Source organism: Xiphias gladius, chromosome 3, assembly GCF_016859285.1.
Source record: "Xiphias gladius isolate SHS-SW01 ecotype Sanya breed wild chromosome 3, ASM1685928v1, whole genome shotgun sequence".
Taxonomy (NCBI): Eukaryota; Metazoa; Chordata; class Actinopteri; order Istiophoriformes; family Xiphiidae; genus Xiphias; species Xiphias gladius.
In genome coordinates, this window is record NC_053402.1 from 19301129 (window position 1) to 19325696 (window position 24568).

Sequence of the window (24568 nt, forward strand, 5' to 3'; positions counted from 1 at the left end):
AGCTCTACGTGTACACTCAGAATAATTCACAGGGGTTGTAAAACAGGAGTGTAAAATTTTCACCTCTGTTGAACGGCAGCCAAAACAAACTCCTTCCTGGGGAAAATGAGATTGTAGGAGAAAAAGCATGTTTAGAATTGTTTGATTCATTGGTTGGCTCTGGGTCTTGTCTGATTTGTGATGTGATCAGCTGAAAAGCTGAGGGGGGTAATAAAGAAAGCAGTTGTACACAGAGGCCTGGAGGGAGGCATGAATAACTGGCTGTCGACGTGAGCTATAAGTCATAGCTGTGATTGCTAAGCTGGCGGAAACACACACGTACACACATGTATACACACTTTAGTTTTGGTGTCTCACTGGGAGGTCTTGTAGGGGTAAAGGGCTAAAGAAAGTGGGAACAGGATACGAAATTATGGGAGTGAACGAGCAGCCGGATTCTCGTTTAGGTTCATGGGGGATTCAAGCTGCATTCTGGATTTCGTGGGGCTGTAGAAGTACTTGTTTGTGTGAATGGGAACAAAACACAGGAAAACAGTAGCAGGCTACTGGGCCACAGCCAGTACAACAAAAGGCGATGAATGATTTGTGTGGAAAAGGAAGGCCAGAGCCTCCTCTTCATTATTTCCCCCTATCTGAGGCTTTGCAGGAAGCCAAGAAAATAGATTTCTTAGCAGTGGATCCGATCTGAAGTCTTACAGGGGAGTTATGGAAACACAGGTATTAGTCTTCGTATAACTCAGGTTTGTTTTTTGTGATTTTGCCTTCTGGGTCAAAGTTGGTTAGTCTCTGTTTCAACTATTTCATCCACAGCAAATATATTTCAGGCCAGATTGCCATGAAATTTGGTTTGGCTATTCGTTTTCCCCAGGGGATGATTCCTATAATTTGTTGACCCCACTAACCTTCTACCACCACCGTCATGTCCCAGTTTTGCTCTGACCAACACTTTGGTCCGAGTCAAGATATATCAAAACCGTATGGCTGGATTTCCACGAAACTTGCTGTACATATTCTTTATTCTTAGAGTTTGATTCCCAGTGGTTGCAGTGACACCCTTTCATTTCTTCTGGTGCTACCATGAGGCCAAATTCTCTGCGTATACGAAAGAAATTCCATAATCTCATGGGGAGAGTGCCATGAAATCAATTCTCCCCAGAGAACACACTCATAAATCCCCCTGAATTTCACACCAATGGCATTTCCTCCATCAGCAACCTCAGGCCAATGAATGTAAGCGTAATGGTTGGTGTGTCATTTGTTCAGTCCAACTCTTTCATAATGTGGACTGTGAAAATTATTTGTAATTCAGGTTAGCCCCCCTTCATTGGAATTGATTTCTTATTGGATCACTAGCAACCTCATAAAAGGGAAACAAACAAACAAGCCTGAATAATGACAATATGAAACACATAATAATAATAATGATAATAATATTATAAAATACAAAAATCAGTAACTTACCATCAAGGCTAAGACAAGTTTGACATCTTGTGTTTATTTGTTTCTTGGCCAGGAAGTAAAGGGCAAGATTGATCCCAATCTCAAATTTGTCCTTTGAATATAAGGCTACAGTTACCTTCAGATAGAATCAGTATTTTTCAGTATTTGTGCTAAGCTAAGCTAACCAGCTACTATTCCTTTAAGCACATAACAAAAGATATTGTTTCTTGCATTACACAGTGCACCTGCTCACAGTATGAATGAGTGTGGCCACCAAGCGTGACATTTGCAGCGAAGAAGAAGAGCAAAGATTATCTATTTTGTCTGACCCTTGACCCAAACCTCCCCTCACCTCCTTCTCCACACAAGTCACAAAAGGCCCCACAGTGGCAGAGCAAGCTGCCTGCTGATTACATGTTGACAAACACAAAACACCAACACGAACACACACAGGAACAGGCCAACACATATCACACACCTGCCCTGGCAAACACACACTCACGCACAAAAAACCTGGCTTTATTTGATGCAGTGTAAGCTGGCAGAATAAGCGTGAATTAATACGCAGCGGAGTGCTGGGGTATCTCATGCAAAGCTGTGACCTCTCCGCTCAAGAGACCTACCGTGTGCGGTTTTCACCTCACAAAATCGTTACCGTTGTATATTTTACGAGGTCCGCTATGATTTTTGCCTGTCTCTCACCTCATTTGAAGTTGAAACCTTCCCATAATCCAAAGCCACAAAGCTCTCCCCGATGGCCTTGCGGTGGGATGGATATAAGGACGAGGCTAACCTCTGTAAAAATCTGCTCGGCCTAGTTTAAAGCGAACCCCTCCTCCCACACTCAGAAAATAACTCTAGCGGAAAAAAAGTCAAGCAATTTTTGAAGTCAAGAAAACTCTCGAGCCAGCTGTGTGGTTTTTTTTTGATAGTAGTTTTGCAAGACTGTATATTATTTCACACTGAATATTTTTTAGTTATTTCTGAGCTCGTGGCCAGAAAATGATAAGAAAAAAAAAAAAACCTGGCATGGTGCGGATCGGAGGTGTGTGTGCTTTTGTGTATTTTAAATCCCGCAGCTTGTTGCACCGTCACCACGGCTACGCAAACAAACACAGATAACTGAAGCAGCGCGGCTCAGAAGGTAATCATTAGTAGCGAGCTGACCTTTGCTCCCTGCCGTGCCACCGATGATGTATGGTCACATCTACCTGCTGTTACTGGAGTCACTGGACTGTGGTACCCAGTGTGGTGTAGATGCAGTGGCCCGCAGCACCAGTTAGATTTGTTTTTATTTAGGCTGGAGGCTAACTGACAGAGGGTGCAGGTTAAAGTGCAAAACGCGATTTTCAAGTAGAAGGAGCACCTGTACTTTTAATTTATCAGCATTTTACCCAGAGGTTTCATGTGTCTATCTATCATGTCCAATAACTGGGTGGGGGAATACTTTCCTTTTAAACAAACTCACTTTAAAAAAAATAATCAGGAAATTCCCTTGGCAAGACCTTGCCACAACAAATAGTATAGAAATGTTAGCAAATGACTGTTGCTGATTTCCTTGCAGATATTAATCTTGTGTGTGCATGTTCAAATACTTGTTTACAAGTCTTAATTTAGGGATGTTTGGATTTACAGAAGGATTTTCTATAAAGCATCTCGAGTGCTCCCATGTCTTCATTCTCCCTTTCAATTTGTCTTTGTTTCTGGACATGACTGGTGTTTTTGTCTGCTAGATTAACACTACCCTATTACTTAATACTTACCACCGCACCTCTCCCCACTTCCCGTGTTCACTTGCCAATTAAATTACATTTTTTCCTGAGTCATAAATTCCAAAAGGGATTTCTTTGATTCCCCATTTCCTCTGTTTCATTCTCTCATCCCTCTTCTACCTGCTGGCATGCCTTCTATCGCTCTCCTTCACGTCTGAGCCATTTATATTCTTCCTACCCTTGCTGACTAATTTTAGGTTTATCTGACCATCTTAGAAAAGGGGTGAAAAGCGAAATTCCCTCAACCACTTTTTTATCTCAAGTTGCTGGGAAATTATGTTCATTACAGTCAGACTGCAGCTGCTATTTTTTACAACTGTATTTTTCCATGTCATCAAGACCCAACTGAGACAACAGTAATTTGTTTTGGCAACCAAGCCACAAAGATAAGCTTTTGATGGATGGCGACGGGTGCAGGACTGCTCCAAGAAGGTGTCTGTTATTAAATTCCCAAAGGTGTGTTTAATCCCTTTTGATATTATCTGAATAATGTGAGTGTTGTTTGGCATTAAACGTGAACTGTGAATTGAGCTGTGAAAGGCTTTATGTGGCGGTTGTTGGATTAATGAGACAATGATATGGCTGCGATGGGGGATGGAGACGGGGACAGAAGCAACAGCTGAGAAGGACCTTTCAGTTTCTAAGTTGGTCTGTCTGTGCCGTGTGTCTGTCCGTGGTTAAGTCTGGCTGCATCTGTTAATGCCCACACCCCAACGGCCTTTAGGGTGGCGTAATGCTGTATCTAAATATGCATGCAGCTATTTTGGCCAATCTAGACAAGCTTTGTTAAGCTCTTTGGAGAGCTCTTGCATGTGGGCTCAGCCAGACAGAGCCAAACAACAGACTGCTTCTATTCTGTACTTTGTGGACAAAGCTGAAAAGATGATCAAATACCTTTTATCCTATGTGAATGCAGTGCGGTATTTTATTTTTGTAACACTATCACTTACACAAGTCTTAATAATTCATCTGCCCGTGCTGTACATCTTTATACTGTTTTTTTTTTTGTTTTTTTTGTTTTTTAATTTCTTTTGCTAAAAGGAAATAAACACTTTACCACCGTCACTGCCTGCAAACAGTGTCTGGCAGACGTGTGCACACAGCTGTAGTTATGAATTCCTGCAGTCTGAGAGGTCACATTGCCAGAAAGTGAGGCAGGATGTGGCAAAACGTTAGCTTTCATCTTCTCTCTGTCTCATGCCTCTCTTCCTGTGCTGCTGTTTTGCACCAACCCACACAGTGCGGGCTGGCAGAAAACATTTAAGTGGCTGCAACCAAGGGGAAAAAAGCCTGTAAAACTTCAATTTCATATTTGCGGGCAAAAAAAGGTGTTTGGTTCACACTCAAGTTTTCCACTGCAATCAGTGGCTCTGCAATTTAAACACAAGAATCCCCAGTGCCCTACTTTGTCTTTCCTCAGTGTTTCCCCATCTGCTGCATTTATCCTGAACATCATTTCAATTTTTCCCCATTGGTTTTCTGGTCAGGAGAGATGAACCAAAACCAGCTGTTCAAATGTGATTAACATCCATAAGTGTTGCCCATTTGAAAATATTAATACACTGAAGTGATGTCTGACTTTAATCCTGTTGCTGATTGTAGAACCAAGGTTGTCAAACAGGGCTGTTGTTTTTGGCTGATGTGTAACCGAGATGCACTCAGAGGTTCCATCCAGGCTCACATGCATGTATGTGAGCCTGGATGGAGGCATTTGACAAATGGGGCTCCACTGGGATCAAGAGGAGCTGAAAGACGTGCTGACTTGCTCACGTAAGACATCAGGGTGCAGGGTTCCTGTTAGTTGTGAGAAACCTGAAGAGAAATTATTAGGTACGGAGACATTGACTGTGTCTCCTCTGCTGCTAAATATGTCAATTTTGAGACTCACACACTATAAATCACTGAAGCCATAAACTGTATGTATGTTCTGCAAAAGTCCCACTAAGTTGCAGAGGTCAGGAGAAAGTCATATTATAAAGATGTCTGCTCTAGCTAGTCCATTTCAACTTGTTACGTTTAGTATTATTTGCAAATGCATAAATTATTATTTTTTTTCTTGTGTGGTTTGTATCAATAAAAACATTGGTGAAAGACAGTACTCATCTTCTTTATTGTCTTTAAATAAAAATATAAGGAAGAAATACAAGAAATAACATACTGTCAATCATTTTACCAACAGTTTAGCTGATTAAGCTGAAAACGTACAAACAAAATATACAAAATATGCTGACTCTTAATGCAGAAAATGGAAATAACAATCTAACACCATTCAGAAACACACACTTTATCTCTTAGATTAAAAAAAAAAAATCTTGTTATATTCATTCACAAACATTATAAACACTTAAATCATGGGGGACTGTTGTTTTTAGAAGCTTATCACATTATAAAACTAGGATGGCATTCAGTAGAACGCATGCCTATATTAATATTAACATTGACAAAAAAATGTCCAAAAAACGCCCTCTCTTGCAATGCCAAGGAAAGTGATAAACGACTCCCGGATCTGCTCCTCTAAAAGAATCCACACCAAAATTTTGAGGGTTCCTCCCTGGCCCATGCCCTGCCGCTCATCCAAGTTTGGTGCTAATCGGCTCGGTACTTTTTGCGTAATCTCGCTGACAGAAAAACAAATGAAAAAACAGTCACGGATGAAAACATAACCTCCTTGGTGGAGGCAATAAAAATATAGTATAATAATAATAACTGACTATAATCCAGCACGGCCACACACCGCTTCCCCTCCAGGCTTGTTTGCCATGTGTTGCCTTTAGATTACAAACAAGGCAATACGATCTCCAGCCTTTTCTGATGTCTTATTTTTATCCCTCCTTCAGTGTTTTTTTCTGTTGCCAAAAGGATTAAGGGAATGTATCTTTTAATACCGTTCGAGCGTCAGCTCTGCACGTCATCCTGAAGTCTCGAGGGGAATGACTTCCAGCAACGATGTTAGGGAACCCACTGATCCTCCAGTGAGGCCACAGAGGAGATGTTTGTCCTTTTTGTTAACCAGAGTAGTTGATGTGGTAGGAATACCAGCACTGGGGCCGTGGAGGGGGGTGGGTGGGGGGTTAAGACGTGGGTGGTGTGCATCTAAATCATCCGTAGCTATTGGGTTGTTTAGTTTTATGAGGTATAAGACCTTTGCCGCTCCATTCAGACCGCTTTACGCTGAGGTCACCGCAAACAGATTAGAGATCACACCAGTGTGTGACCTAGGCTCGCCACCATTATGCCACTGCACGATGATTTATAGACTTAATGAAAGCATGACATCATGTATTAAATTGGCCTGCTGTTAGCCTTCCCTAACCCTGTAAGTGGTAACATACACGCTATCAACCCAAGCAAATTAGCGTTTGCCAGTGGTGCAGAGACATGGGGCTTTTTTTTTGCCAGTACATCAGTTGCTTGTTAATTACAAATTGCACAACACATGACACATAAGATACGTAGTGAAGCCCTGTGTAAGCCATCAAAGAAGATAAGGAACACCTATTGACTGAGGTGAGATTACCATGTAGCCCTCCTGAGTCTGAAACTATTCATTACACGGAATCCTCTTTCTGCATAAACAATGGTTTATAACTTCGAACCATAAACAGAGAATTTAGACAGCTAGCAATCATGCCCAGCAAGGATCCAGCATTTTGCAATTTTTTCAGACGTTATCTTTTAGGCCTTTTTAACAAGGCAAATTTCCTAAGAAAGGTTGACAGCTTTTTCATTCTCACGAGATGTGGCTTGTATGAACAGCAGCCATCAGGTGTTCTCAATCAGAAGTGGCGCAAAGCAAGGGAAACGAGGGAGAGGAAGCAATGAAGGGGAATCCAAAACATTTCGTCGGTGAGGGCTGTTGGACTTTCTCCTATAAAACCATCTCTAACAAGGACGCCTCATCAGCCAGACATTCGCTGGTGCTGGATGATGGCATACTTCCTCGTTCATACCTCCTCCATGTTATAGGCAAAGGGTGGAAACGGGTCACTGTGGTCATTCAAACAGAGAGGAAAAGTCTGGGATGTTATCGTAGTCGGAGACCTGAACATAACAGCGCAGGCCTCCCAGCAGCCTCATAAATGTACAGCAGCAAACATTTAACAGCACAGTGTCATGTAGTCACAGGAGAAAACACACTTACATAATGAGAACCCATGCTCTTTTTTAAACTCCCATGGGCAACATAAACGAGAGGAGAGAAAGGACGTCTTTGAAACTATAGACTGTCTGTCTCTCTTACACATTTACCGTGCCTTAGGGAGTCATAAGAGGGCTTGATAGAGAACCTTTACCCTGATCCTGTAACAGACCCCTTTTTTAACACCGTATTGCCTCTGACCCTCTCCTCCCCCCCCCGCAAACCTTTTACCTTCTCTGGCTCTTCGGCAGCTCTTTGTAAGGATGGCAACTCCTCCGATTATCCAACCTGCGTGAGGATGAAATGCGTGCGGAGAAGGAAGGGTGCATTCACTGGACCAGAGTGGATGCCATCTAATTCCATTCCTGGATAGGCCAAAGATAATTTTTCACTATTTTGGAGAATATTCTATTCTTTTGTTAAATTTATGCCATGATGTCTGTGCACTTCACTCATATCATAAATACAAACTCGGGCAAAAGTTGAAACGGTATCACTTACCCTTCTACCCTCTGTAAAGCCATCAAAATCCCCCTTTTACATCAATCAGATCCATATCTTGGACAGTTTTTTGGCACAGACCCAGACGTTACTTTGTAGCTGAGGTCTTGTAAAAAAAAAAAAAAAAAAAATAGCCAGAGCCATGTTCTCTGACCCTGTCATGACTGGGCCTATTTGTTCTAGTGGCTCGGAAAGTGTTCCCCAGGTCATGGCTGAACTTCTCATATTTATGTTAGCTAAACTGTAGGCTGGCAGGCTAATTCTCTGGTATGTGTTTTCATTAAGTCTCTGGGGGCCAGGTAGTCCTCCCTCACTGACGTGGCTCCTCTGAACTCTGACCCCGGCTCTAATGGCGAGGCCGGCAGAGAAAGAGGGTCATGGCTTCAGAGTGGGCCCACTTAGACTTAAGGTAACAATTTGAGGAGGCGTAACAGGTTATGTAACCTTGTCGCTGGACACTAATGACTCAGTAGGGACCGAGGAATGTCAACTCTCAATAGGTCTCTTTTACATCAGTTGCTGTTTGTGGCAACAAAATTAGCTTTGGCATGGTAAGACTGGACAAATCCTGCTCTGTGTGATAGATAACAGCTATGTAGGGCATGTGACCAACCACTAGCAGTGTGTTCAGCCATGGGACATAGAACCTGGCCCAAAATCCTGTCATCTCCTCTTTTTATTCACTCCTTCCCCTCGATTCCCTCAAGCTAGCACAAATACTCATCCCCTCATTTAGGAACATGGAGAATACAGGCTGGTACGGGTCTCTCCCTGATTAAGGAAAAGGTTTGTGCTTTGAGGTCACCCCAGGCCTCGGTCTTCCTAACAACTTCACAGTTTTAGCTTTGCAAGACCCTGGAGCTTAGGTGACACATTTCCCATGGAGTCCAGGTCATCGTCACACTGGTCCCCTCTGCAGGCCATGAATACCAATACCAACATTTCCTCATTGGCTTGTCTTTATACTCACTCTCCTAGCTAACTTGCGATAGTCTAATTTCTAGTTCCGATTTACACTAAATATTGCATAGAGAAAAACAGAAACAGAGAAGAATCTGAAGCACCTGTACATGAAAATCACTGGACTTTCCAAGTGATGAGTTATCTAATGGGATGCTTCGCATTCTTCTTTAATGACATCCACGTCCAATGGGTAGACAAACAACTCTCCCACAGTTAAAAAAAAAAAAAAAAGAAAAGAAAAGAAAAGAAACTTGTGCAGAAAGCTCTCACACCCCAAGGGCAACTTCACATTCGTGACTAAGCTCTGTGTGGGGAAAAAGTCAACTCACACCCATAGCGCAGCCAAGCCCAGAACAAGAAGCAGGAAGAAAACATTTAAACAATTACGTCAGACATGCCTAAAATGTTTTTGAGTGAATGCTTATGCATGCAAATATGAACGCTCTGTGTTGTTGACGCTTTATGTTTTCTTGCAGGAGTAAATTTTGGGTTGGGTGGGTATAATATGGGGTTAGAAGTGAGGACGGAAAGGGTTAATCATGTACAGTCCAGGTTGAGGACAAGTTACCATAAGTGTCTCATATTAATTAGTCCTAACAAACACATTTGAAACCTTTGCCTTCTTTATATAGTTGTACTTTTTTTTTACCTGCACTTTAAGGCTGACAAATGTCTACAAATCTAAACTGAGTACATTCCAAATGAATAGGCTGTTGTCAATTATAAGGGGATAATGTTCACAGTAGTTTGACCACGAAGCCTGTATTTGTGATATTTGGATGTGCAGGAGGGAGGTTCACGTTTTATCATCATCACGCTTTTAGTACTGTACTAGGCATCTCCACAATGATCAAACTCAGACTAATGACAGAGGTGTTTGTTTATGTTTGTGTGCCCGCACCAACGAGCCCCCGCCACACACTTCAACGCACCGCTCGCCGGCTGGCCTGCGCCCCGGGTCCGCCCTCTCCAGCCAACCCATTGGCCGCCACTGCCCGGCGTCAGCGCAGGGGGGCGGCCCCGGCGAGGAGTTTATTGGGAGGAATGTATGGTAGCACTCGAGCTAAATTACCGCACCGACTGTGTCACGCTCCCGCACGGCATCCACTCTCTCGTTTTTGGGGACGCGCTCAGCCTTGGATTACCTCCCGGTGGTTTGACACAGCTGCTGTTGGCTGTAACCGACCCTTGTATCATGCAAGTTGTCACTTGATCGGATCAGAAAATCGTCTTTGTTGCATTTTTTTGTTTGTTTGTTTGTTTGTTTCGGTGGAGGACGATTGTTTAACTTCAAGGCGCGACTCCGATGCCAGATTCAGCAACGATGAGCAAAAACGGAATGGTGACAAAAATCCACACGAGGATAAGAGCCGACCCGTTCACAGCCAATTACGAGTTGGTCGCCAAGGAGCTGGGCAGGTGAGCATGGGTGGTTTGCGGCATTCATTGATCAAAAAACGAATCCGTGCGCCGAGTTTGTTTGTGTGTTGGCCGGCATGATTTTGCCACAATCTCCTGATTGTTATTATTATTATTTTTGTAAATCGTGTGATCCCGTGAGATTAGTTTCCCGGGCGTGCTTAGTGGGAAGCGTGTTTAATTGAACGTTTCCAGCCCCGCATTCCGCGCTTTGGCTCGCGGGACGCGCAGCGGTAATGCGCTCCTGGGCGTCTAGGCTGAAAAGTTGCTGGAAAGAGTTGGGACTCTCTGATCTTAAGAATGAGCTGGGCGGTAGTGAGTGTTATATGAAGATGATGCCGGGGCCGGATTTCTTTTTTTTGCGAGACCAGGACCCAAGTTGCACTGCCACCACACTGTTCCCATGTCTGCCTTTTTAGGAAAGAATGAAAACAATCATATTGTTCTCTGTATTTGGAAACCACACCAGAGCATGCAGTGGAGAAAATGTAAACCTCAAATGCCGTGAGCTCAACCCCAGTGTTAGTTTGGAGTCATATTTTTTTAATTTGCCACAGTATTGCAAGTATGATGTTAAGTGACCAAATATACAACAGGACTAGTGCGAGATCAGTGTATGAAAACACAAAGTGACATCTGTGCCTTCTGGAGACACTTGGTGTATATATATATTTTTGAATGTAAACTATAACCCATATGGTGTACAGACCCACGGGATTTGCTTTCTCGACTATTTTCTGTTCCATACCAGTTTGGCCAGGAGGTGCAGCATGAAATATGCCATCTACCATCAGCCCCTTTTCTCTCCCTCTCTCGCTCTCGCTCTCCCTCTCTCTTCAGCCAAATGCATTCTGGGTGTCACACTGACTGATGTCTGGATCTGAGATGCAAATTCCAATGCCATTTAAGCGGGGACGCCCCAGTACGCCAGACAAAAATGACTTTTTGTTTAATTGAAAAAGCGTTTGGGATAAGGACGAGAAACCACAGTGGACGTCTTGGGTTTCCTCCTTAATGCAGCAGCTGTTTGATTGCCACTTGGGCCAATTCTGCATCTGTCCCTATGACTCCACTTTTCATTACAAGTTTGCTGCTCTGCGCAGTGTGGTGGGACAGGCTAAATAAAGCGTCCGTTGGGAGCAGTCAGGTTTTCCTGGTCAGACACGCTGGGACATCCTGGGACAGCAGCCAGAACCCATGGGGAGTTGGCCTGAGGCTGCCTGTGAAGTTTGGGCCGCAGCAGCCTGTAAACAGCCCCTCTACCTCCCCTCACCCTCATACCTCAATCCTTCATCCTTCTTCCATCCACTTCGCATGACTCCAGCCCAACAACATCCTGAGATCAGGCCTCATGATCGCATTAAGGGGAGGAATGTACGTAGTGCCGCATGCCAGGAGATCAGCTATATAGCCTGTACATTAGGAGGGATGTTGATCATATTAGAACTTGTAGGTGCCTTGGACGAATTCTTCCGACAGCTGCTTCTTTCAGCTCCTTTGAATTTGAAAGAAACAACAAGGCTCATCATTTCAAAACCCTCACATCAGCAAGCTTTGCATTATGAGCCCTGGCCCTCGGTCCTCTGCAGCCTGTGCACAATAAAATGTTGTGGCCAACTTGAAAGCAGGAAGGGGAACTCGTGTTGTGTGTCAGTCTGTCTGTGAAACAAGCAAATGAGAGCTATCTTTTCTCTGCACTTCAGACATGAGTCAGTGCCCCGCTGGGAGAGACAAAACGCAGACACCACAGGAAACCGGCTTCTCAATCAAATTATCACCATCTCCAGTGCTGGGGAGGAATTAGCTTTGTGTGCCACAATAAAGTTGATGATTGAACACAGACTAATTTCAGACAGATTCTACAGAGGGTAACCCTGTAAATGAGCCGTTTGATCTGCGAAACTGTGTTCGTGGATCTAGACAGGATTTTTGGGAAGGCATTTGTTCGTGTTAGCCAGAGTTTGGTTGAGAGTTTTTCTACTGTAGCAAAGGCAACTGTGGGTATTAACACGAAATGGAAGGAAACATAATGCATAAGATATTACATTAAAGCCCTGTGATGTTTTTACGTAACCAGGAGGTTCCGTGCATCTGCCTAGTGACACGGCAGTGTGTGAACGTAGCTGGCTGGAAGATGGCCGTGTTTAGTAACCTCTGACCTGTTGTCAGTCTTTGAAAGGCGTCCTGTTGCTCCTTTCCGTGGCCAGCGGTCATTCCTTTTCACTCCATATGTAGTTCCCAGCCCACAGTGAGCTGCTCTGAACTTGGCTAATTAAGGATGAAAAGGCTCTGACGAGTTTTGCCTTTTCATTCTGAACAATGAGTCGTCACCATTCTGCAAGACTGCGAAGAGGCAAAAGGAAAAGGGAGCTGGCCCCACAGCAGCCGCGCTGGTAGCCAAAACAGAACCAGGCTCCGGCCAGAACAGTTGCTGTTTTTGCTCTGCAGCACAGTGTGCTTGGAGTAACACTTTGTGGGAAAATGACCGGCACCATGCTGACTGGACCTCTCTGACTTGGCCACTTTTATTTCGATTCTTCCCAGCTCACAGTCATCTTTTCACATCCCGTTTTCTCTTTTCCTAAGACTTCTGCCGGGTATCTGTAACGTGCAGCTCATTAAAACCTCGAGATGATAGTTGGATATAGATGCTGAGGTTGCAAAATCCATTCCAGCATGCTGCCTAGGCTCCAACCTGACTGCAACAGCAGTGACCCCCTGCCTGGCCAACCCAGTGGCGGTCAGGTGGGTGGTCCTGGTCTTGGGGCTGCTGTGTTAACTGACTGGTCAGCTTTTGTATGACTGTCAAAGGAGAAGCAGGCTCTGGCCCGGGGTCTGGGCGGAGGCGTCAACACAATTCCATTTGTCCCTGCTGCTGTCAGCTGTGAAGAAAGGGAAATGGACAAGGCCTCATTATCAGCCTGGGAGGGACGGGTGGTGATTGTGGTTGGCTTGACACAGAGAGGCAATTCTGCACACATCGGACATCCTGCCCGCACCCACCGCAGACCCTTAACACCTCCTATGAATCCATCAGTGTATATGCAGAAAAATGAAGGGTTGTGATGAGGCTGTAAAGCGAATGTTCTTTTTTTTTTATTTTTTATTCCATCTCATGTTTTACCAGCGACATCCAGCATTCAAGCTGTTGCACCTCTTTGTTTTTGCTTGACCTATAAAGTGGCATTAGCCTTATCAGGTCCCTGCCCACTGTTCAGCAGCTCTTGCCAAAACTGTCAGCCTTATCTGCCTCCTATCAGGCCCTCCTGAAGGCTAAAGGAAAAGGAGCAGAAAGGGGGAAATCTTTAGCGAATGTCTAACGACACCTCCTCAGCTGAGCATATTAGTGGTCGATAGCCGTGTCTGCATTTTTTAAATGGTACCATTTAAACTTCTTATCTCTTAACTGTTCTTTAACCTTGCCCTACAGTCTTGCACTCGTGGCCTGTTGGCGGGCTTTTTCCAAATGTCATGCACTGTAATCTAGGCTTCACTTCATAGAAGTTTAACTGTGATGAGTATGTCCAGTAATTTTAGCCTTTCATTTGCTGCAGTTTAAATGACCTAAATATGATCCAGTGGTCCCGTTTGGCCGCCTGGATGCAGAATAGAGCCATCTCTGGCCAAATCTATTTGAAAAGCCAGTAATGTGGTTGTGATTATTCTGTCTCCTCACTAATCACTCTCTCGCTCTCACCCCTCTTTGTTTCCCAGGGGAAAGTTTGCGGTGGTAAAGAAGTGCATCGAGAAGGCAACGGGGAAGCAGTACGCTGCCAAGTTCCTGCGAAAGCGACGGAAGGGCGAGGACTGTCGCATGGACATCTTGAACGAGATTGCTGTGCTGGAGTCAGCCAAGGCAAACCCCTATGTGGTGGCACTGCATGAGGTCTATGAAACCAACACTGAAATCATCCTCGTTCTTGAATGGTAAGACAGTTAGCATTACAGGGAAAAAAAAACAAAACAAAAAAAACCCCAAAACATTTAGGGCTTTAAAAGTTCACTGAAAGAGAGAGATTCTATATTACATTTGAACAGCCTTGTCCGTCGCTCCGAAGTTTGTTTGTGTTCAAACTCTCATGCACACACCCAACCCTGGCTCGCACTGCCACTGATATGAGAAGAAAATGGTGGTGGTAATTTAATGGCCCTTTTAAACTTTCCTCACTTTCCCGGTGTTTGGTCCATGCAAGGAAAACTGGAATAAAATGATTATTTTTTCAATCATTACGGAGATGAAAATCTTTTAATCACTCGCTATAATGTTTCCGTGTCTGGAGTTTTTTTTTTTTTTTTTCATGCAGATTGTCTGAGGGATCCTTATACACGGAACTGGCTTCTAGGGGATCTTTCCAACATGTTCATTCATTTTCTAACTTGATTGCATGTTTGACTGGGGAAACGCACCCACCGAATCCCATCATGCAACAGCCTGTATTTTACATGACAATGCCAGTGCTTACGTGTTTTCATGTGAATTGTTAGCCTTCTATGTAATCTGAGAACTAGAACACAAAAAAACAAAAACAAAAAACCTGTTACTTCCTGGCTTAGTTATGTCGTAGTTGCTGAAAAAACAGCTGTGTGTCACTCAAGTCTTCCTGACCTCAAAAAAAAAAAACCATACACGTGTGAAATGCATAGCCCTGCACTGAACACTTCCTTAAATGGAGATTGTCTTTCTTTGTGGTTTTTTTTTTTTTTTTTGCTCGTCTCAACGTAGGCTCAACACCTCAGTCTCTTGTCAGGAACCTTCACTTTAAATACCAGTGTGGCATAACTGCAACATGCAGACTGAGCCATGATTGAGTCAGTCTAACCCTATTGTGAGAACTTTTGGCTCAGTACTCAGTACTCTGGTTTGTTGCCTTTCAACGTGCAAGTGAACTGGCTGAGACGAGCTGCTCAGTCAGTGACCCAGCAAGGTCATCCCGGTTGTCTGGTTCCAGTCTGTTGTGGTTGGATGTTAACTGACATGATGTATCCAGTGTGTGTCCTCTGACTGCCCTAATGACGGCATTTAATTACGATTTGGAAAGGACACTTAGCATCTTAATTACCTCGCTCCCCTCATTACAAGGAGATAACACAGGGCAATTACACTTGAACCACGTTACCCTGACCCTGTTTCTGAACTGCTGGCCACTCAGGCAGGAAGACCTCTCCTGCCCAGTCCTCGCTAGTCATCTTCATTCCAGACATGGAATGCCGCTGCAGAACAAAAGCCTTTCTGTGTGGCTGTGTTTGACCTCTGACTGAAGTGTGAAAGGGGAAGTAGCACCACGGTTCACCCCTGCATGCCTGCAGAGAAAACATAGCAGGAGGTCAGTCAGCACAGGTCCACAGTTCCTCTCCAGCTGCCAAATGGAGCTGGAAGCTTTGAGCATCTAATCAAGCAGCCTGCACATGCACAGTATTTTAGCACTGAAAGAGCTTGGTTTTTAAATATCAGGTCATGCTTTTGTCAGTTACTATCTATTGTACTTTTTACATTTGTCCTTAAAAAACTACAGTAGCACTCATAGTGAGACCCTTGGCCACTGAAAGGCTGCATCCAAAAAACTGTCTGACCTCAGCATGAGTTTCAAGAATTGCAAACCCTTTTCCATTTCCTGTGGGTTTAAATGTGAGCGGTGAGCAAAGCTCCCAAAAGTAGCACACCATCAAGTTGGTATAAAGTGCTACAAACACACACGCACACACACACACTTCTCGTAGCCACAACCACATCCTTGGTAATGTCAGAGACATGGAGGCGAGAAGTTGATTTCTAATCATCTTTCAGTTTAGCTCGAGCGTGCGTCAGTACCACAGAAAACCCCAGCATAATGACTAGTTTGAGGGATGGTCACTTTGATGAAAAATGAACATGCATCACCTCTGAGCTCTGAAACTTTTTTTTTTTTTTTGTGCACAGTAGCTGAAAACGATCACAGCGATGAGCTCACCATGAATCATAGTCCTTCAAATCCTGCTTTTTACAGATATACTAGTATGTATGTATGTATAGGGAAGTGATTAACCGATTTTAGCTGCCTGAAAGGTTGAATATGAGGTCACTCATGTAGATAAAGGAATCTAAGCCCTAACACAAAATCACGAAGCCCAGAATCTACAGGCAAACCGGTACTTTTGCACGCCCTTTAATTGTCAGGTGTTCTGTAAAGCCAAAGGGTTTCACATCGATAAGACTGTATCATTCATTGAACACCCGTGTTCAGTTTTCATTACATTCGCTTCACAGCATGTCTGATGAATTGCATGAGTCTTCTTTTAATATGGCAGGATTTGAATGTCATTTAATTTTTCCATTTCCTCTTTCAGATTTTTTTTTTTTTTTCTATTTAGAGAGGCATGTTTCATGTAAATTTTAATTTCAATATCCCTGCTTAAGTGTAATGTAACCAAGAGCACTAAGGTCCTCCCCGGGCTATAATTGGACTATATTGGAGTACAGGTGCTTTCCAGAAAATTCAGCCATCAGGCAGCTTAGGCTTGTGGAAACTGGTTTACAGGTTGCTGATAAGGTGACGTCCATTAGCTCCTAGCTTGCTGGTCAGCCAAGAAGAAGCTTTGACCAAATACAATATCTAGAACGAGGTTAACTTGGTTTACCACTCTAAGATGGACAAGTATTCCTGCTTTTCCCTGCGTAATACCCTCTCATTCAGAGATCGACTCCCATCTGTTCGCAGCTCTTGTCTCCAAGTGGTTGTTAAGCATCTATATGCCCTCAGTCATGTTGGTTACAGTGGGTTTATCCTTGCGGGCTGGTGCAGGGGGAGGATGTCTGCCTACACAATGAAGCAGTGAGTACATTAACTCCCTTGGAGGGAGGGAGAGAGCGAGCAGACACAGTATTTGGAGTTCAGGGAAGTATCAGATCATTCTTGAGTGCCTGGTCAGAATGCGTGCAGTCTGTTGAACTTAAACAAGATGCTCTTTATCAGGATTTAAAATCATTTCAGGCACTCTGCTGACAGCTTAATGAAGCTAGTGAAACACTTTGTCATGTCAAGACTTTAATTCGTCAGACAGATGCCATGAGTGCTTACAGGTCAAGTCCATGTTACATTGACAGATGCAAGTTAATTCTCAATATAACACCGCCTCAGTAAGAGGCATGAGGTTTTTTTTTTTTTTTCCCTTATTGCACTTTTCAACAGTAAAATCAAAAGCTTCCATCAAACCACGTTCATGTCCTTCATTTCCTCTCCCAAATGAAAACACTAACACCAGGCTTGCCTGAATTTGGTATCCATGTGCAGGTAAACGTAAAGAGATTGACTGCAGAGTTTCACTGTACGTCTCCCCTGCTCTTAAACTTTCTGGGGGTTGTTAGGTGCGATCGAGCATGTTTGCAGCAAATGGGGTAGGTGGCGGGTCAAGTATTTGGTGCTGGGAGCAAAAGAAAAGATTATAAGGACCAATGACGGATATCCTCAAAATCCAACAAAACATGAGTGCTATTTTCACAGCTGAGGATAGTAGAGAGCACAGGGTTAGGAGGCTAACGGGGGATTGGCTGGCGCTGGTTATGTAACAGACATGCCCAGGGCCTGGTTACAAAGTTTTCCTCTGAAGATAAAAAGCATGTGTGTCGTCTAAATCCCCCACACATGGCTCTGGTTTTTTGCATGAACTGTCAGCTTCAGGCATTGATCTGACTGACTGAGCATCCAACGTAAATCCACCGTGTCTCCACTTAACCTAACGTTGTTACACAAGCGCAGCAAGACCAGGCAGGGGTCTATTTCATCCACAGCAATAAGTCGTCATTGAGTTGTCCAATTTACTAAATTCCGAAAAAAGGATAATCCCTTATACATAAGTTCTTCTGAGCGAACGAGCAGAAAACTATGCAGGCCGAGGCTCATAAAGCACAGTATCTAGTTACCAACTTGACACTACTCTCCTGCCACCCTTAATGCACCTTCTCTGGCTTCTTTATAACCTAAAATCTGTTCTCTTTTTACATAGATTTTTTTTTTTTTTTTTTTTTTTAAAGCTCTGATTAGTTGTTGCTGTTGCCCCTGTTTTGATTTATTAAGTTAACTTGCAGTATATCAGGCTATATACTGTAAGTCCTTATCTGAACCTGCTGAAGGTTGATATGACCCATTCTTATCTACAGTAATATTCCCGAGAGGGGGAAAAGTACATGCAGTGGCGGGGAACCTAAATTTATGTTGATTCATGTTAGACTCTCACGCCAGTGTGTAGATGTGGATGGACTTTGTTTCTCCAAGCCAAAGTACTCTAATGAGGAGACAGGCTGTTACATAATTTTAAAGAAAATGGAAATCATTTTGGGTTTGTTCACTAAAATTGTACTAATCGGATGGGTTGGAATTCGCCATTGTGGACTTTCAAACTGAGAGGAAGGGCGTACAGTTTAAGTTGCGATTTATTATGACAAGTTAAAATGAATAATCAAAAATGAAAGTAAGCCAAACTAAACTCCACTAGGTTGGCTATCCATGTACTGTTCTTTTCTTCACATCTTATCCTTGTTATGTTTTCTCAGTTTTCCTTCCTGTGGTTTCCTTCCAGCGCCGCCGGTGGCGAAATCTTCAACCAGTGTGTTGCTGATAATGACGAGGCCTTCACGGAGAACGATGTGATCAGGCTGGCCAAGCAGATCCTGACTGGAGTGGCCTTCCTGCATCGAAACAATGTGGTGCATCTGGATCTGAAAGTAAGTACACTGAAACATTATATGACGATATAGGACAGCCTATTCCCTCGAGTGGCAGACTGAGGGAGGTATGATTTCTGTTATGCAAGCAGAGCTCATTCAGTGTGTCGCGACCCTGTTCCCACGAGGAAGGAACCTCACTGAACTATCATGTTTTCTCTAATGGGCCCTGAGGTAACAAGGTGTAGTCATCATTGAGGTTTTTCTTTCTACCTAAGCTTCTTGAAAAATTAACCAAGCATCTGGTTTCTCATTACACATGTTATGCAATCCGGCGGGAAAGAAAAAAAACAAAAACAAACTGTGTTCTACATCAAATGATCAGTTATAATACACCGAATCCAAGATTTAGCAGGACTGATGTTTTATAACATTTTGGTGTATAATGACATCGTGTGAGGCTAAGTGTTTTCAAGAGGTGAACCTCGTGCTCTCTTCAGTTGCTCTTGTGGTTTGACAGACTTTAGTGGCCCGGGCCTGACGGTTGGCCAGTCTTCTCCTCTTGTGTTTATCTCGAATGTTCCGACCAACTCTGGCATTAAGCCAGTCTGACCCAGAATTAAGCGCAGTTGTACGTACACTGCACACCCGAACGATGTAAGTGGTTGCCAGGAATTGCCTACCTGTTTTCGGTCTCATCTGATAGGCTTAATGGATGATCTTAGCTCAGAGGAGAGACTAGTACGCTGACTGGCGAACCACACCCCAGATCCTCTCGGGACCGGTTACCTCAAATGCTTTGACTCACTCACACTGACATGTAATTAATGACCTCAGACGTCAGACCTCAGGCTTCTTGAATAATCATTAGTCCTTATGTAACATACCTCTGTGTGATCTGTGCTTTTGTCCTCTCCAGCCCCAGAACATCTTGCTGACCAGTGCCAGACCCCTCGGCGACATTCGTATCGTGGACTTTGGCTTGTCGAGATGCATGGACAAAATCACAGAAGTCAGGGAGATCCTAGGTACCCCAGAGTATGTGGGTGAGTCCTGCTTTCAGTCCTCAGATACGAAGAAACACCTGTGTCTTTTCGAAGTGAGTGTCATTTCTCATGACTAACTGGGGCCATGTGTTTCTGTTGCAGCACCAGAGATCCTGAACTATGAACCCATTAGCACTGCTACAGACATGTGGTAAGTGTGCTACTGTAGTTGATGAGACTAATTCCACCCATTTTAATGGTTGCCTTGCAGAACTCGTTTAGTTTGTGCTTTACGTCTGGGAATAAAGTCTTATTCGAAACAGTGACAACACCTTCCTAACGGGCAGAAAACAGTTTTATGTCTAGGCCTTTGACCATAAGATCATCTTAGCTTCATACTTCCATTTAATTATTGACTGACTGCCGCGTAGCGGAAGACAGCCAAATCTATTGTGCCACTGTGTGTCACAAAACAAATTTTTGCAACCATCAGAGATGACGAATTAAAAATAACCTCCTTCCCTTTTTTCCTCCTCCTCTGCCAGGAGTATCGGGGTCCTGACCTACGTCATGCTGACAGGCGAGTCTCCTTTCCTGGGTGACGACAAGCAGGAGACATTCCTCAACATCTCCCAAGTCAACTTAGACTACTCGCAAGACACGTTTGAAGGAATCTCCTCCATGGCTGTTGAATTCATCAAGTCCTTGTTGGTTAAAAACCCCAGGTGAGGCTGTTTGCAGATTTAGCCGTTATCAGAAAAACCGATCATCTTCATTATTACTGTGAAGTTTCCATCAAAAGTGAGCTTAATTACACATCAAGGATGTGAGTCAGGTTCACATCAGCACGGAAGTACATCCGCATGCACTTAAATAACTGTGTGTGGTAACAAGATTTGCGTCACTTCAGCAAGAAAACGTTTCCCTTTTTTTGCAGATGGTGGTTGTAAGCTCAGTTCATTACAAAAATTATGCCAGACATTACACCAAAACACCTTTGTATCAGCTCTAAGTGTCACCATGTTAAAGAAAAAATAGTTGAACTAAGGTGATTTCCAAGGGAAGCTATGTAACCGTATAGCTGATGAACTGAAGTAACTCTAACCCAATTTCTGATTGAGAGCTCCAACATTCGAGCCCTCAATTTGTCAGCACAATTTGTTGATGAAAAGTAGCAGCAGCCTCTGTCTCACATCCAGATCCGTAATCTCATGTCAGTATCATTTAATTGCAGCAGATTAGCGGTGGTGTTGGAAAAAGTGGAAGATTCCTCAGGGTTTGAGTAATCAGTGAGAGATGGAGGGGAAAAAAAATCTTCAGAGCGAAAAGTGCCTTTCTTGTGGTTTTTCCCAAACCAAATGTTGAAAAGTAATATGGCCGACGTCTGCGAGAGGATGGATTGAGTGAATCGGAAGTTCCCGGCAATCCATCGGTTATGTAAACTCTTGGGGAATTTCCACTCATCCGCAGTGTTATTGTGTTTGTGTGTACAGGAAGAGAGCCACAGCAGAAGAATGCCTCAACCACCCCTGGCTGAACCCGCTCCCCCATCCCCACTCCCACCCGCACCTCCACACCAGGTCGGCCTCCTCCTCGGACGAGCCGGAGACGAGCCAGTCTGAGTCGGAACCTGAGAGCCCGGCTCCCTCCCTTGAGCGGGGCTTGATCGGGTCGTACCTCACGTGCCCGGGCCAGGGCGGGCTGAAAGCGGGCCGTGACACCTTCTCCTTCAGCGAGCCCCCCTTCCCCACACGGCCTGAAATACAGCAGGAGCTGATCTGCTGAATGACGCTTCCCAGGTGGAGAGAGACCTTTTGAAACTCAATGAAGCAGACACTGAAAGCCAGTGAGCCTTCAGCTTCTCGGTCTGGATCTGACACAGGACCATCCTGTATGGATGCTGTATGCCTGCTGCTGGCCGCTTCTACTGCTGTGATGTCTGTGAGCTGGGCTGTGTGTTTGTTTTTTGTTTTTTGTTTTGTTTTTTTATACCTCTGCATGTGTGTGAATAATGCTATTCCGTGCAGATTTATGATTGCACGTCAGGAATGTGAGCGGAATGAAGATGCGGGAGAAAAGAGCGGGAGGAGGCACACGGATTGTGTCGCAGGCCTGCACTGCTGACTCCAAAAGTGACAGAACTGAACTGGGCTCAGCTTAATACTGGGTCTAGTTCCACCCAGCGCGCACACTGGTTTCTCTTTTTACCCAATTAGCCATTTGCAGGAGGAGAGGCGGCCTCCTGCTTTCCTTGGGAAATGACTTCAATCACTGTGCGTTCTCAGCAAAACAAGTTATGCTTCGGCTGACCCAGACATACCTTCTGTGATGAGTTTTTCTTGAAGGAAGTAAAGGGTTTTGACAGATGGTTCTACTTAATAGAGGAATTAAAGCGAAGGACAGCACCTACGCTGAAGCCAGACGTTGACTGTTCCACTGTTTATGTGTTTATTTATGTGTGTTTATTACACCACTTCAGCCCCTTAAATATACAAAGCTACAACAGTGCCTGAGTCTGATATGGAAAAGGTTGCATTCTTATTTTTTTTAAGGACAATCTTGAGCACTTTCTATTTTGTTATTGGACTTCGGTGTAATATTTAGAAACCAAAGGCTCATCAAGCACAGTCTGCTGTCACAATGTACTGTACATATTAACCATACTCCACCATCCACTGTTTTTGTCACATGATCTTTTTTCACAAAGTGCCGCTTTTTCAACCTCAGATCTGTGTTTAAAGTTTTACTTGGTTTGGTTTTTTTTGTTTTTGTTTTGTTGGTTATTGCACAAGTTGCACAAGTTTTTTTTTTTTTGGTTTTGTTTTTTTTACTTAACTGCGATGTTGCCACTAGATTTCATGCTCTTTAAATATTGTGAAAACATCAGTCAAGGAAAGAGGGAATGGTAGGGGTTGAAAGCAACAGTTCATTTTTGTTGTTGCATTTGTAATAGATGAACAATGACATAGTCAACTGAAGAGCCCAGAGTTGTATAAATATGTGATATTTGCCTTTAGATGCTCGGGAGCAGAGGAATAAGAATCTCTCAAAAAGTACTGAAATGTATATTGTGAGTTAGTATTAAAAATAATCTTTAAGGATAATTAATGTTTTTGTTTTTTTGTTTTTTAAAAACCAGTGTATGAATGTCAACATATATCACGCCTTATTTTGTACGTTAACTTTTACTTATTCCCGTTGTTTTCTGCTCATGAATTTCAGGCAGGTTTGCACTTGTCCTTGTGGACGTTATGTTAAAATGAATAAATGTCGATGGCATGCATTGCAAAATGTAATTAAGAAAAAAATACACGTGCATTTTGTATCAAACTCTTCTGTCTGTGTGTGATTTTGTTTTTGAAGCAGCGATAGCAATGAAATTTAACTTCATTTCATTTTCCACGTGGCTAACCAGATCAAGGCTTGTTCTTCATGTGCATAATCAAAAGCCATTTACTATTGCGTCTAGTCTGCCCTTAAGAAGTAGAGAGGATGTATTATAACCTAATCCTGTAAACGCGATGATGGCTGAAGCTCTTGGTAAGCGACCATCACCACCACTGGCTCCTGGCAAGAGACCACGTTCGGTGGCAGAGAAAACTCACATAATAGCACCTTTTAAGACCAAGTTCAGATATTTGCTCAGTATCTTAATGAGGGTATTCTCATCTAAGATTAATTTCTGCTCTTGACTGTAAGTTTATGAAAAATGTAAAAAAGCATATTTATTTTTAAGTGGTTAAATTCTATTATGGGATTTTGAGCAAAAATCTGCAATAAAACCTATAGGTGGGCAATTCCTTTGCTCAGCAATTCATTCATTTCAGTCTGCAAAGAGCATTCATGGGTTTTGTTTGATTTGTAAGCAGTAGCCAACAAGACCCAGCACAACTGTGCTTTGAGCTAAATGCTAACGTCAGCATGCTAACATGCATTTGCTAGGTAGGTACAATGTTTGTTGTGGTTTAATTACATTTGCCAATTAGCACTAAACTCAGCTTAGGCTGATGGGAATATCATTCATTTTGGACGCATTCGGTCACAAACTTAAATTTTAAGTTAAGATTCTGACCCAGAGATGGTGCTACTAGAGGAAAAGTAAGGGGATCACCCAAGTGTTTATGAATCATCCTCTGAGGACCATGAATATCATTTTCATGACCATCATCGGTTGTTGAGATATTTCAGTCCGGACCAGAATGGTATTGTTGACTGACACACTACTTGACTGACGACATTGCCATCCCTAGAGCCAAAACCAACAACAGATTTACACATTTGAGCAGCAACATTAAAACCGGTCACGGGTTCTGATCGTCATGATCCTATTTCTCATTTTGCATTGCGCTGATGATCATCAGCGATACCTTTCAGTGTTTCTGTTTGACTGGCCTTGACAGTTCACCTGTGTGTGTAGTCGGTACAAAAGCAGATCTCGTCCCAAAAGAGATTACCCGTGCTTGGATCGGATTGCTAATGAAGTATCTGCTTTTCCTCTCGGAGTATCTATATACAGAAACAGTATCATTTTTTTTTTAAAGTAATCTCTTGAGCCAGTCTTCCATAAATATCCAGCAGGATCTGAAGACAGGAAATACCAGCATCCTGTGAAGAGGAACACAGAGTAATGTTTTCCACTGTAGTAAATTTTCTTTCTCTTTCTGTCTTTCTTTCTCATGCTCAGACTCATGTGCTTGTTTACTTGTGTCAG

General features: G+C 43.4%; 1 protein-coding gene across 1 annotated transcript; it reads left to right on the plus strand.

The window, feature by feature from the left end:
- The first annotated feature begins 10120 nt into the window (after positions 1 to 10120).
- Positions 10121 to 23176, plus strand: stk17al (serine/threonine kinase 17a like). The gene is made up of 7 exons (XM_040124130.1): positions 10121 to 10233; positions 13948 to 14160; positions 18787 to 18931; positions 19791 to 19917; positions 20020 to 20068; positions 20403 to 20582; positions 21351 to 23176. Exons 1-7 carry the CDS (start codon positions 10121 to 10123, stop codon positions 21640 to 21642), a joined length of 1119 nt encoding a protein of 372 aa, XP_039980064.1. The 3' UTR covers positions 21643 to 23176.
- Positions 23177 to 24568: the final 1392 nt, after the last annotated feature.